This window comes from Oryctolagus cuniculus, chromosome 12, assembly GCF_051225735.1.
Source record: "Oryctolagus cuniculus isolate XC-2025 breed Fujian yellow rabbit chromosome 12, ASM5122573v1, whole genome shotgun sequence".
NCBI classification, from domain to species: Eukaryota; Metazoa; Chordata; class Mammalia; order Lagomorpha; family Leporidae; genus Oryctolagus; species Oryctolagus cuniculus.
In genome coordinates, this window is record NC_142878.1 from 25,805,133 (window position 1) to 25,818,883 (window position 13,751).

General features: G+C 50.3%; 1 protein-coding gene across 9 annotated transcripts in view; it reads left to right on the forward strand.

The window, feature by feature from the left end:
- The window catches only part of CDKL1 (cyclin dependent kinase like 1), a 69,501-nt gene that overhangs the window by 52,498 nt on the left and 3,252 nt on the right, over nt 1–13,751 (forward strand). For 4 of the 9 annotated variants that reach the window (XM_089309733.1, XM_089309735.1, XM_089309732.1 and 1 more), the window contains 6 exons: nt 574–646; nt 2,898–2,988; nt 3,275–3,532; nt 8,046–8,128; nt 11,449–11,505; nt 12,474–12,629. In XM_089309733.1, the coding sequence (XP_089165859.1) occupies nt 574–646; nt 2,898–2,988; nt 3,275–3,532; nt 8,046–8,128; nt 11,449–11,505; nt 12,474–12,629 (718 nt within the window). Of the gene's footprint in view, nt 1–573; nt 647–2,897; nt 2,989–3,274; nt 3,533–8,045; nt 8,129–8,740; nt 8,884–11,448; nt 11,506–12,473; nt 12,630–13,751 lie in introns of those variants that run through there. The other 5 variants (XM_051822825.3, XM_070053680.2, XM_051822827.3 and 2 more) reach the window with 4 other exon arrangements.

Genomic DNA, 13,751 nt, shown 5'->3' on the forward strand with positions numbered 1-13,751 from the left:
GGAGACCTTGTGACTCCTGGCTTTGGCCTGGCCCAGCCCTGGTTGTGCAGCCATCTGGGGAGTGAACCAGTGGATGGGAGATCTCCCTCTCTGTCTCCTTGTCTCTCTCCCTGTAACTGTGACTTTCAAATAAAATAAATAAATCTTTCAAAAAAATTTTTGCGTAGCAAAAAACAAATTATAAGTTTAATTTTGGTGCAAAAAATTTTTGAAAGCTACTCATAGTTGTCTCATAGTATGCATTTTCCTTGAAATGTTTGAAGACCAGGTTTTGAGGGGAATTTTTTGCACCAAATAAACCTAGGTCTTAGTTGCATCGTCCACCAGCTTTCTGAAGTGTTGTCATGGCTGCTTGCATTCCTGTGGGCCTGCTGTCCTGAGCAGACGGCGGTGTGGGGGTCCCGTGTCCCTGATACTCTGTGCTGGTGGGAGGGTGGCCTGGGGGCTGGAGTGGCTACGTGCCGCCCAGGGCTGTCCACTGCTGAAGCCTGTCTCGCTTTACTTTTTCTCCCCTCGAGATGAATTCCATTGCTGCTCTGAGGAATGCGTCTGCGCGCTTCTTGTTTTCACCAGGGTACCAGAACATCTCGTGAAGAGCATAACTTGGCAGACACTGCAGGCCGTGAACTTCTGCCACACCCACAACGTAAGTCCCGCCATCTCCTGTGGAGACTTGGCAGGCTGAGCGCAGAGCCCAGCTAGAGCCTTGTCCAGAGTTGATATCATACTCATGTGGGTACAAATTCTCCATGAACTTGGTGGTGGGTAAGTGGAGGTTAAAAATACCCGCCCAGCACTTCCTCCCTGCTCTGGTCGTGTGAAACAGGCATTGTTGGGATTTTAAGCACCCAGTCCTATGTGCTTACTGGTTAGAAATGACTCAGGTGTCAGAGAGAAGCCCGTGCACTTGGAATCTGAATTCTTTCACACCCTCCCCCAAGGGCTCTGGGATTGAGGAGGGACCCTGTGCAGTGGGTGGAGTCCCAAGCCTGCTGCACAGGAGGTCCTGTCTGCTTTGGTGAGACAGGACCGGGCAGCCCATGCAAACCTGGAACTCCTGGGAGGCACAGGTGCTGTGACTTTCTAGTTCCTCAGTAGCTACCTGCTGCTCGCTCTCTGCACGGAGAACCCAGCTGCCGGCGTCCGAGCCTCACTGGGGCGGCGAGCGAGCACAGTCCCCTGGCTTTGCGTGGTCCCACTAGCCACCAGGGACCACTGGGCTCGGAGGGTTGCACCCCCTGGCTTGCAGGCTGCCCAGTGGCTTTCCCTGAGGCTGCGTCCCCAGAAGGAGAGAGTAAGAGAGTAGTAGCCAGCCTCCACTTCGCTGACGGCCATCTTCCTTGTCCAGCGGGGAGAGCACCCCCTATATCACTAGTAACTATCCCTGAGGGTCAGCTCACGGGATCCAGCAGGGCGGGGGCAGGGAGGCAAGGTCTGAGCCAGTAAAGACACATCCAATACAGGCCCGGGGAGCTCCGTTGGTGTCCATGTGCAGATGGGGGAGGGGACAGAAGCCTGCAAAGAATTCCCAGAGCAGACATGGAGCACATTCCTGCCTACTAGTACTTCTGACCGCATGTCATCATGGGACTCGTCGGCATTCCCATTTATAGCAGTATGTCAGGCTGGCGGCAAAACAGTAGTGATCTGAGCCCTGGGTTGTTGACAGCCAGAGAGATTATCATAAGACAATTCAAATACTGCCTTTTCCCCCCGAATTTTCCAGAATAACAAATACCCATGGGGACACACTGACCCTGATCGCCACCTCCCCCCTGCACCAGCACAAAGGTCCTTTGGAAGGGAAACTGCCCCTCCCCCCTCCATGAGGAAGCCGTGTCTCCTCTCCAGATTCTGGAAAGTCAAGAGTAACCACAGGACTTCAGGCTGCAGGCCAGGGAGGGTCTTTCAGATGGCCAAAGTGACCAGCAGCCCCTCCAGGCAGGAAAACTCCTTCGAGAAGGGAATATTTGTAGGAACCCTGAGTGCTGTTCAGACCCAACTGTCTTTGTTGCTGCTGCTGTTGTAATGTGGTTGTTAATTAGGTTGTTGATGCTGTTCTTTGCCAAGGGAATTGTCATTCAGTAAGAAAACCAACTGAAGATTCTAGAACTTTCTTCTCTCTGACACCCACCCTGGCAAAGAATGTGGGCTGTGGTCTGGAAACCACAGGTGATTGAGCCACGTCCCCTGGGGCCGGTGCAGCAGGCGGAGCTCTGGAGGAGTGTGGGACAGAGCTGACATCTAGCGACTGTCCCCAGCGGTGACGAGGACGGACGGCTGGCTGCTTCCCGCTCTTGTTTATCTTGTCGGGGCGAATGTCAGGGCTGGAGGGGAGATCACTGGGCGGGCTCCAGGTCCCACCCTTGTCTTCCCCAGCTTATCTCAGCAGGCCCAGGGCTTGTCCTGTTTACTAGGCTGACACGCGTTCTGCAGTGTGAATTCTGCTTTGGCACCCCCCTGCAGCTCCTGTGACCAGAACCTTCTCACAATTCCCCTGTCACCTGCAGTTGTCAGAGGGAACACAGGATTCCAGATAAACAAGTGTCACTGTTTAGGATAAGTGAGTCCCAAGTACCGCATGGGATGTGGCTATACTTAGAAATTGACGCTTATGTAGGATTTAAATTGAACTTGGCATCCCGTGTTTTTATCTGCAAAGTCCGGCTACCCTCCTTTTTATGTTTTGTTTGACCCCTTCTCAGTCTGGACCCTGTAGGAATTTGGGGTGACTCAGGCTATGAGTATTACATTTTATGCTGCCATTTTGCTATTTTTCAACAGGCCAGTGACTGTGAGAGATTCAAATGATTTCTCCAATATTTGCTAAATGTTTATGTGTTCCATTCATCCCATTTGTTCCTTAAAAGTCTGTTTTGTTTGATTTTTGTAACTAGTGCATACATAGAGATGTGAAACCAGAAAATATCCTCATCACAAAACATTCCGTGATTAAGCTTTGTGACTTTGGATTTGCTCGCTTATTGAGTAAGTATTGATCTTTTCTCTAAATGGAAGAGATGGGTAAAGTTCTCGATATGCTAAATGCTTTAGAAAACTAGCTTTTTTGTATATTTAGGACATCAGCTTGCCATAAATAATCATTCTGTAGCTACATGTAGATGTATGTAGATGCATATAGTGGCTTAAATATGTATGTGATATGTAGATTATGCAGATTTTATATTTTTTGCTAAAAATACTTTTCAGAAATGCTACTTTAAGAGTGGTTTTCCACTCTTAGGTCTTAGGTCTTAGATCTTCCCCTTCCCAGGTTTGATTCCAGGCTCCCAACCGTTCTTTCTGTGTTCCATGTCCCGTCCCTGGTCAGCCGGCCCCAGTGACTACTACACAGACTATGTGGCTACCAGGTGGTACCGCTCCCCCGAGCTGCTGGTGGGAGACACGCAGTATGGGCCCCCAGTCGATGTTTGGGCGATTGGCTGTGTGTTTGCGGAACTGATGTCAGGGGTGCCTCTGTGGCCTGGAAAATCAGATGTGGATCAGCTCTACCTGATTAGGAAAACCCTGGGTAAGTGGTGTTTTTGCTCTGTCTTTTGGGAATATCTTGGGATCATTTTAGCCATGTGGGTGCAGGACAGAGCCTTGTTCTTAGTCTCTTCTAATGCACGTTAGTCAGGGAAGGAAAGCTTCAGTGTCCCACTTACCCAACCCCATTACGGGTGTTCACGTTTGTTTTAATAAATTGAACTGGGGGCGGATGTTGTGGCACAGGGTTAAGCCACTGCTTGGGACCTGCACATCTCATTTGAGCATCAGTTCAAGTTCTGGCTACTCCGCTTGTGATCCAGCGCCCTGCTGCTGCTCCTGGGAAGCAGCAGATAATGGTCCAAGTACTTGAGTCCCTGCCACCCTTATGGGAACCCAAGATGCAGTACCTGGCTCCAGGCATCAGCCTGGCCTGGCCTGCTTTGTGCAGCTCCTTTGGGGAATAAACCAGCAAATGAAAACTGTGTCTGTCACTCTGCCTTTTCTTTCTTTCTTTTTTTTTTTTAATTTATTTTTTATTTGTTTGAAAAACAGAGAGGGGGGGAGAGAGAGAGAAAGAGAGAGAGAGAGAATCTTCACCCTCTGCTTCACTCCCCAAATGGCTGCAATAGGCTGGGCCTGGGCCAGGCTGAAGCCAGGAGCCAGGAGCTTCCTCTGGGTCTCCCATGTGGGTGCAGGGGCCCAAGCACTTGCCATCCACTGCTGTTTTCCCAGGCGCATTAGCAGGGAGCTGGATCAGAAGTGGAGCAGCCGGGACACGAACCAGTGCCCATAATAGGATGCTGGTGCTGCAGCAGGGGGTTTAACCCACTGTGCCACAGTGCAGGCCTCTTTTCTTTTTTTTAAGATTTATTTATTTATTTATTTGAAAGAGTTACACAGAAAGAGGAGAGGCAGAGAGAGAGAGAGAGAGAGAGAGGTCTTCCATCCAATGGTTCATTCCCCAGATGGCCGCAATGGCCGGAGCTACACTGATCCGAAGACAGGAGCCAGGAGCCAGGAGCCAGGGGCTTCTTCCGGGTCTCCCACATGGGTGCAGGGGCCCAAGGACTTGGGCCATCTTCTACTGCTTTCCCAGGCCATAGCAGAGAGCTGGATCTGAAGAGGAGTAGCCGGGACTAGAACCAGCGCCTATATGGGATGCCGGCGCTCCAGGCCAGGGCGTCAACTCGCTGCGCCACAGCAAGGGCCCCAAGGCCCCCCTTTCAAATACTAAATAAGTATTAATTTTTTTTTTTTTTAATGAACTGGGACAAGTGTTTAGCCTAGCAGTTAAGATGCTGGGTAAGAAACCTGCTTACCATATCAAAGTACCCCAGTTCCACCTTGGCTCCAGCTCGTGATTCTAGCTTCCTAATCATGTGCATCCCGGCAGGCAAAAGGTGATGGCTGAAGCAGCTGGGCTCCTGTCGCCCCGGTTCTCAGTCCCTGGCTCCAGCCCGGCTCAGCCCCAGCCATTGCAGACATCTAGGGCCATGAACCAGCACACGGGAGCTTACTCTCTTTCCATTTGCCTGTCTCAAATAAAGAAATAATTTTTAAAAAAAGTTTACAAAGATAATTAGCACTTTTTGCTCACTAACCTTCCCAAAGACACAAGATTCTCTCCAACTCATGGTTTAGATCAATTTCAACTCTAAATGAGGGTCACGGGCAGGCATTTGGCACAGTGGAGCGCCGGCTTCCCAGATCCAAGCTTCCTACTATTGCAGACTCTGGGAAGCAGCAGGAGATGGCTCAGGAGCTTAGATCCCTGCCACCCACACAGCAGATCTGATGGAATTGTAGGCTCCTGGCTTCAGCCTGGCCCCGGCTGTTGTAGACTTCTGGGGAATGAACCAGTGGATTGAAGTTCTGTGTGTGTGTGTGTGCGTCTCCTTGTCACTCTGCCTTTCAGGTAAACAAAAGTTAATTTTAAAGAACTTTGATGATCACAACAATCGTGGTTTATTTCATTGCGTAATTATTATGAGATCGTAATCGGCTTGGATGGCCCCCACCCCAGGCTTCCTGAGCAGTTAGGGTTATTCAGACTCCACGGAGGAAGACGTCACTCTCAGCGCTGGAGAGAAAGGCTGGTTCATCTGAAGTCTCTCGTCTTGTCTTGCTCACCCACCGCATTGCCCTTTCCTTTCTCTCTGCCCTTGGAGTTGGGGACTGGGCTGGGGAGGGGAGGGGAAGGCAGGCAAGGGACGGATGGCAAGACCCCCGGGCAGTGGCTGCCACCAGCAAGGCCGCGAGCCCATCTCCTTGCTGCAAGCACCCTTTCCCTTCTCTATGCAAGCTCCTGTCTTATCTCCCTCGCCATGCCTTACCTTGTCCTCTCGTCTCCCCTAAGAAACAGAAAGCTGACAATGAGATCGTGTCTTTCTTGTTGCTTATCCAGTGCCAGCATCCACACACAGCAGGCGGTAAACACCTGCTGACGACGTGATTCTGTTGCATGCCGGGTCGGGCCCCTCGCAGCCCCTGCCGGGGCACGGTGCCTTTCTCGGCTGCATGTGCTCCAGTGGCTTTAGGGTACCCGCCAGCCCTGATGGAAGAGGATATTTTTGTTTTTCAAAGTTTATTTATTTATTTGAATGACATTGACAGAGAGAAAGAGAGAGAAAGAGAGAGAGAGATCTCCTATCCACTGGTTCACTCTCCAGATGGTGGCAATAGCCAGGGCTGGGCCAGGATAAAGCCAGGAGCCAGGTGCTTCATCCAGGTCTCCCAGGGGCTTGGGCCATCCTCCACTGCCTTCCCAAGCACATTGGTCAGGAGATGGATTGGAACTGGAGCAGCTGGGAATCAAACTGGCACTCCAGGAAGGTTTTAAGGTACAGAGAACCATGTTCATGATGAAGCTCACTGAGGTCCAGGGTTAAGGCATTTGAGGGTATACGTGAGGGATTTCGGAAAGCTAATGCAACAAGAGAATTAAAGACAAATTGGGGCTGGCACTGGGCATAGTGGGTAAACTGCCACCTATGATGCCGCAGCATCCCATACAGGCGCTGGTTCAAGTCCCGGCTTCCTATCCAGCTCTCTGGTAATGGCCTGCGAAGGGCAGTGGAAGATGGCCCAAGTATGTGGGCCTCTGCTACCCACGTGGGAGACCTGGATGAAGCTCCCAGCTCCTGGCTTTGGATATGCCCAGCCCTGGCTGTTGTGGCCACCTGGGTAGTGAACCAGCAGGTGGAAGCTCTCACTCTGTCTCTCTGTAACTCTGAATTTCAAATAAATAAATCAATCTTAGGGGAAAAAAACATAAAATTATTTTGGTGCAAAAAAAAAACATACACATGAAATCCATGTGTAGCTTTTTTCCATGGCCTTTTTGAAGTCTCCCATATGCGGAGATTTCAAAACATTTTTTCCTGAAAGTAAACCCGAGTTTCAGTTCACTTCCCACAAGGTGCTGAAGCCCCCTCTGGTTTTGGTCGCTTGTCCCAAAGGGGATGAAGCAGCAGTTTTTGGATTTGAGTGAGGTGTAAAGTTCTAAAACAAAACAGAAAAAAAGCAGAGTTTGATACCTTGGGTAGGAACTCCAGCCCAGTCCCGTGGCAAGACGTGCAGGCCCCTGGCTGGGGCCTCCACTTTCCACACTGATCTAGGAGGGGCCGGGGTGTGCCCCAGGGGAGCCCCGCTGGATAGGTCCTCACCTTCTCTGAACGAAACTCTCCAGGCGTCAGAGTCCTAGAATCTCCCGGGAGGGCAGCCTGAGCCCACTTGACTGCAGTGGGCCTGGGATGAGCTCCGCACAGCCCCCTGGAGAATGGAAAGCCTCCTGTTCTTTATACTGCTGAAGATTTATTTATTTATGGATTTATGTGTTATTTGGAAGGCGGAGTGATAGAGAGAGGGAGAGACAGTAAGAGAAGGATCTTCCATCAGCTGGTTCAGCCCCCAAATGGCTCCAACAGTTGGAGCTGCTCCAGGCGGAAGCCAGGAGCCTGGAACTCCATTCAGGCCTCCCACGTGGGTGCAGGAGCCCAAGCGCTCGGGCCATCTGCTGCTGCTCTCCCAGGCGCAGTAGCAGGGAGCTGGTGGGAAGCAGAGCGGCCAGGACTTAAACTGATATGCCAGCACTGCAGGCTGAAGCTTAGCTCGCTGTGCCAGGACACTGGCCCCAGACAGGCTCCTGCCATTGCGTCACCTAAGTGCACCTTGGCAGCAGAGGAAATGGAACTTCTAATTGGTCACTAAGTTCCTCCCAGCTAGAACCTCCTCCCTGCTGTGTGTGTGTGTCCCCCCCCCCCCCCCCGCATTGATGGAGTGCTTTCTTTGGGTCAGGTGCTGTTCTCACTGCTAGGCCAATACATAGTTACCATGACCCATAGAGATACAGTTCATACGATTTTGATTGGCACTTGTTGGACTTATGCAATTTAAAAGAAATTATTTATTTATTTGAAAGGCAGAGAGACACAGCAAGAGAAGACAGCTGCCATAGGTTTGGGTTTAGATAGCGCCAGCTGCGGTGGAGGGAACACAGAGGTCTGTGTTTGCTAACCCATCTCACGTACTCTCTTCTTTTCTCTTACCCGAAGGGGATCTCATTCCCAGGCACCAGCAAGTCTTCAGCACCAATCAGTACTTCAGTGGGGTGCAAATTCCCAACCCTGAAGCGCTGGTGAGTGACCCGTGTGGCTTACCCTGCCCTGGAGGAGCCAGCTGAGTTCACAGAAAAGGGGAGCACATTGGCCAATAAGACCTTGGCCTTCACTGCTGGCTTAGAGGTTGCTGATGACCGAGGTGCGCCAGCCTGCCCAGCAGGGATGCTGAACTGTCCAGCCCCAGCCATACCTGTTCTTTATAGTTTTCAGCACTTGACCCAAGTAGCTCAGAGCCGGGCAACCTGGTCCACCCAGGAAAAGTTAACTACTCCTTCCCCAGTATCTTCCAGACCCCTACTCTACCGTCCTCACATCCCCCAGACCACGAGAAAGAAAAGGCAATGAGCTTAGAGGACAGCCGCACTCTGGCACCTCCCGCCTTGGCCGAAGTGGGGGAAAGACTCATTTTTAAACCTGGAAGACGGTAAATGTTCACACCCTTAACCCACTGTGAACAGTTTATCCCAATGAAACCATTAGACAAAGGCACAGAGCTATGGCAGTATTTAATAGAAGCCATTTGCTTTAGTGCATTCTCTTAGGAGGGGATTAAGTCTATTATGTGACGTCATTACAATAGAAATATCACATAGCCAAAGTGACTAGTTTTATATTCATTCATTTTCCAGAAAGAAGTTTACAACGAATGAAATGAAAAAAAAAATGGTTCTAGAACAATATGTATAATTTGATGTAATTGCAATAAATATTTAATACATGAATTTCTATATTTAAATATAAAAATACAAAATAATGTGATGGTATATCATGCAAAGCTTTTTATATTTGTACAAAAAAAGGTACTGCAAGGATTCCAACTGTTTACAGCAGGTAGGTATCTCCTCATAGGATTGTGGAGTGATTGCTTTTTCATTCTTCATGTTTGTAAAAAATGTTTGAATGTCTTCTAACGATGCCATATCAAAATAAAAAGCATTTCTGGGGTGGGTTGTGGGGAGCAACTCGGACTAGACTGTTACTGGAATTAAGACTTATTCTATGCATCTGCTCTCCCACAATATGGCGCTGGGAGAGGAGGAAACAGCTTCTACACAGCTGCCTCCAGTTCAACCAATAAGCAGCAGGACCTGCTCCTGATTGGAGGAGAGCAGCGTACTCGGCGTGTGGGCAGCCGAGTTGGGATTGGTGGAAGAGGATTATAAAGGAGGAGAGAGACAACATGCACCAGGAACATCTATCTGAAGGAACACCTGAGCAGCCCCCTAGAGAGCCGGCCGGTGGTGTGCCGCTCCCCTGCAGAAGTGGGGAAAGTGGCAGGGGGAACCGCCCTTCCACGGAGGTGGAAGGGACGGTAGCCAACCTGGGAAGAACCAGCAGCAAACCCGGGAAGGGCCGAGCAGACAAAAGAACAGCGCAGGGTCCTGTGTCGTTCCTCCATGAAGAGGGGGAGCGACATAATGGTGCCCTGACTCGGATAAGAAACCCAGGCAGGGTTTAGTGTCGCTCCTCCACGAAGAGGGGGAGCGACAGTGGATGCCTGGCCTTGCCAGTTGGGATATCTGCATCCCGTACCAGGGTACCTGGCTGTAAGCTCAAGCCCTGCCCCAGGTTCTAGCTTCCTGCTCATGGACACCCTGGGAGACAGCAGGTGGTAACTCAAGTACTTGCGTCTCTACCACCACCCCTATGGGAGATCTGGACAGAGTCCCTGGCTCCCGGCTTCAGCCTGGCTCAGTCCTGGCTGCTGTGGGCATCTAGGGGGTGAACTAGTGAGAGTCTGTTTCTCTTTCTTTCAATCAAAACAAATTACCATTGCATTTAAGACATCTCAGAGTAAAAGTAAGGCTTGTGAAATCCAAGGAACCAGTGCCATGTGCCCTGGTCCTTGCATCCTGTCTGTGCCTTCAGCCCCTTGGTTTGTCCCACAGTGACTGCTTCCACTTCCCCGCCTCGTCCCCTCCTGCAGCGCCAGCATTAGGGACAGAGACACAGGAATGACACCTGGCATGTGGGAGGCGACCCATCTGGCTCCCCCCTGACCTGGACATTCCCAGTTCTGCACTAAATATCCTTTAGTGATTTCCGGTTCGATTGTCCACCGCGATGCCTCAGAAACAACCCCGAATTCATGAACGTAGGAAGCTTCCCATGGTGTCCCAGAGGTTGTCCTGCAGCAGATTTCCTGTTGACAGAAACACAGGAAGGAGCGCTGCGGGGGCTGTGCTGGTGGACATCTGGCCGGGCCCTCTGTGCAGTCGGTAACCCTGACCGGGAGGCCCTGACTCCTGGGGCTGAGAATCCAGCTCAGCAGGCACGAGGGGTCCTGCGGTGTCACCGCCACAGTTGCTGAAGCGGCAGAGCCCAGCGGGGCTCAGATTGGGCATGCGCACAGGAAGGGGGGCAGGGGCTGGCGCTGGGCGGAGGCCAATGTAGATGTGCTTTAGGAATTGTTTTTCCTCCTGTTGCACGTAAGGAACTCCAAAAACTGGCAGTCTTCTGTCCTACGCTTACCAGTGACAAGAGTGTACTCGGCCGGAGGCTGGTAGCCGTCCACGTGACCACAGCACTGCACTGTGTGCCCAGGGAAGAGCCTGTCAGTCACACCCTCCCCCACCAGCTGTGCGTGCACAGCGCTCTGTGGTCGCTGGTTTCGCTTGCTGTCCCGGCTCGCCCCTCACATGGCCTGTGGCAGAGGGCCAAGTGCATCCGTGTCGCTGGCCTGTGTGCCCGCTGCCAGGCTCCGCTTCGCCCGGCCTTGGTCCTGACCCTCTGCAGCACGTGACTGTGCCTGCAGCCAGCCAGCCCTCCGTGGGCCGAGGTTGGACTTGAGGCTTCAGGGCCTCTGGCAACAGGAGGCTGGTGAGGACAAAGTCAGGCTCTTGTGGGAGGACGCAGAAGCTTATTCCAGAAAACCAAGGGGCATCTGTTCACCTGGGTGCGGGGAAAGCTATGTTGAAACTCTATATAAACGTCAGATGCAGTAATTAGGGCCTGCTTTTTCTAATGTCAGTATAAATGCCAGGAATTATTCTAGGAAAGACAAGTTATTTAACCTGAGCCAGAAAAAAGCTGAAATAACCATTTCGCAGCAGTGTTTTTTTTTTTTTTTTCATTAGTATTAGAGTTTGCTACCTGTATTGGAAAAGCTAATTGTCAGGTGGGCGGTGGAGCTTGTGAAACAGGCATGGGGAGTGCACAGAGGGAGAGCTGGGTGGGGGGGGAGGGGATGGAGGGGAGGGGTGGGGGGGTGGAGGTGGTGTTAGGAAGATGTTTCTGCTCAAAAGAAATTTCAGTAGAGGTAAATGTAATTTGATTCCATGTTGTGACTTAAAGCCCCCCCCCCCCCCCCGTTTTGTTTTGTTTTGCTTTTCAACAGGAACCCCTTGAATTAAGATTTCCAAACATATCTCATCCTGCCCTGGGACTCTTAAAGGTAAAATCACCGCTTTGAGCAGACCAGGAGGCCCAGGCAGTGGTCCTCAGTGGGGTCTCTGAATTACTTAGGTCTCCAAGAGAGGAAGTGTTTCTTTTAGAATTCTGCTCCTTTGAAGTCTATTTTCAGCTTCTAAAGTGGGTCACATTCTATTACAATGAAGACATCTGTGAGCATTTCTCACTTTGAATAAAGTTCAAAAATTGCCTTTGGAATCTAAATTACACAGAATAGAAGTTTTAGGGGGCTGGTGTTTGTTTTATAAAGGGATCTTCTTCAAACCATGGGAGCCTTTTAAATAGCCAAGGCCCCAGTACAGCTGAATGTGTTTTGATTTTACATCTTGCTTTACATATACATTCTTAGGAATGCAACCCTCACTTAAAATGAGGTACATTACTAATTAAAAGATGTGTAAGATATTGATGTCCTACATGTTTCAAAAATTATCTACTGATGCATTTATAATTTAAAAAAAAAGTAAGTTTCATGGCCTACTTAAAGGCAAAGAAAACAGATACGAATGATGTAATACCAAGGCCAGCATGTTAGGCCTCTCCTTCCCCACATACTCATATGCTTGTGATGCATAGAGGGTTTTTGGAAGGACATGCCTGTGTGTACACACACACAGACACACACACACAGAGTAACTGATTCTAGGAGGAGGAATGGGAGACCTAGAGTGGCAGAGACTTGCTTCTGCAATTTGAATTTTATTTGTGCCACATGTGAAGTACTCTTTTTTTTTTTTAATGGAAACACTGCTTTTTACGAAGTACACACAAAGGACCACGTGTGTGTATGCATGTATGTGTATGGGCATATATTATGTGTGTGGAATCTATGTGGGTAGTCAGGAGTGACTGTGGAAGTAACTCAAATTACGACAGGTGTGTTTCTCTACTTACATAAAGATGCCATCAGTACCATTTAAGGCAGTAAGAGGGGCTTCTCTGCTCTCCCAGGGCTGCCTGCACATGGACCCTGCTCAGAGGCTGACCTGTGAACAGCTGCTGCAGCACCCCTACTTTGACAGCATCCGAGAAACAAGAGAGCTGGCCAAAGACCACGACAAACCAACAAGGAAAAACTTAAGACAAAGCCGAAAGCACCTGCCTGGGGTAAAGATGGCGCACTGCTTTATAAGAGTTATCTGATTGATTACGCTTTCTCAGACCTGCCACCTGGAACCCAGCTGGAGTCCTTGGTGGCAACTGTAGCTTGCACCATCAGTCCAGCGTCAAGAAACAGGTCACAGGCTCTCCCCACCAGGGCCCAGGGACATCTGCCTCCTGGAGCCCATCCTCCCTGAACCCTGCAGGCGTCCTCGCCCTGCTGTTTCCTGCGGCCACACAGGGGCCAGTGTTCCCAGTGTGCATGAGTGCAGGTTGCTGCCAGGTTCATGAACATGAGTCCAGCTCAACGCACTTGTGTTTCAGAGAAACAAAATCAGATTTGTAGTTCTTTTTCATCACATTTGCCCTCAGTAGTAACACTCCAGGTTTATCCAAAAAAGGAACGGTTTTCCTCCCTGATCCCTGAGTTGTCAGAATTTGCTAGGGGAAGTGAGCACTTCCAGTGATTATCAACAGAACAGCATCCGTACACACACGACCAGCCTTGAAAATTCCTGACTGGGAAAACTGATAAAACAGCCTGATAGTCAGTCTTGCCCTAAGGCAAAAACTCCCGAATGAGCTGTAGTTGGGACCATACCTAAGATGAGCTGGCTTCTGGTCACCTCTGAGTCTGTCTAGAGGCTTCTTGGGCTAAGCATCAGCTTGCCTTAGTCTTGCCACTTGTAGCCTCCATTGCTCCCTAACACCAAATGGTATCTGGGTGATATGAGGCTTGGCAGAGGGAGGAGGGCCAGGAGTCCATTAGGAACCCGCAGGAGCTGCGTGGCTGCAGGTAAGCCACAGTAAGAAAACAATGATTCTATTTTACTCCCTCTCATCTATGACCCAGGTAGCAAAACAGGCCAGAAACGGACTCCCCAACCCCAGTTAGCCCTGTGTCCCTTCTACTTTGTGAAGGGTCCTGATGGAAATATGTCCACTTCAAAAAACAGGAGAAACAACCAGGAGAAACAGCATTGAAGTACAGCAGGTTAAGCCACTGCCTGCGACACTGGCATCCCATATGAGGACTGTTTTGAGTTCTAGCTGCTCCACTTCCGATCTAGTTCCCTACTAAGGTGCCTCAGAAAGCAAAGGAGGATGGTCTGAGTGCTTGGGCCCCTG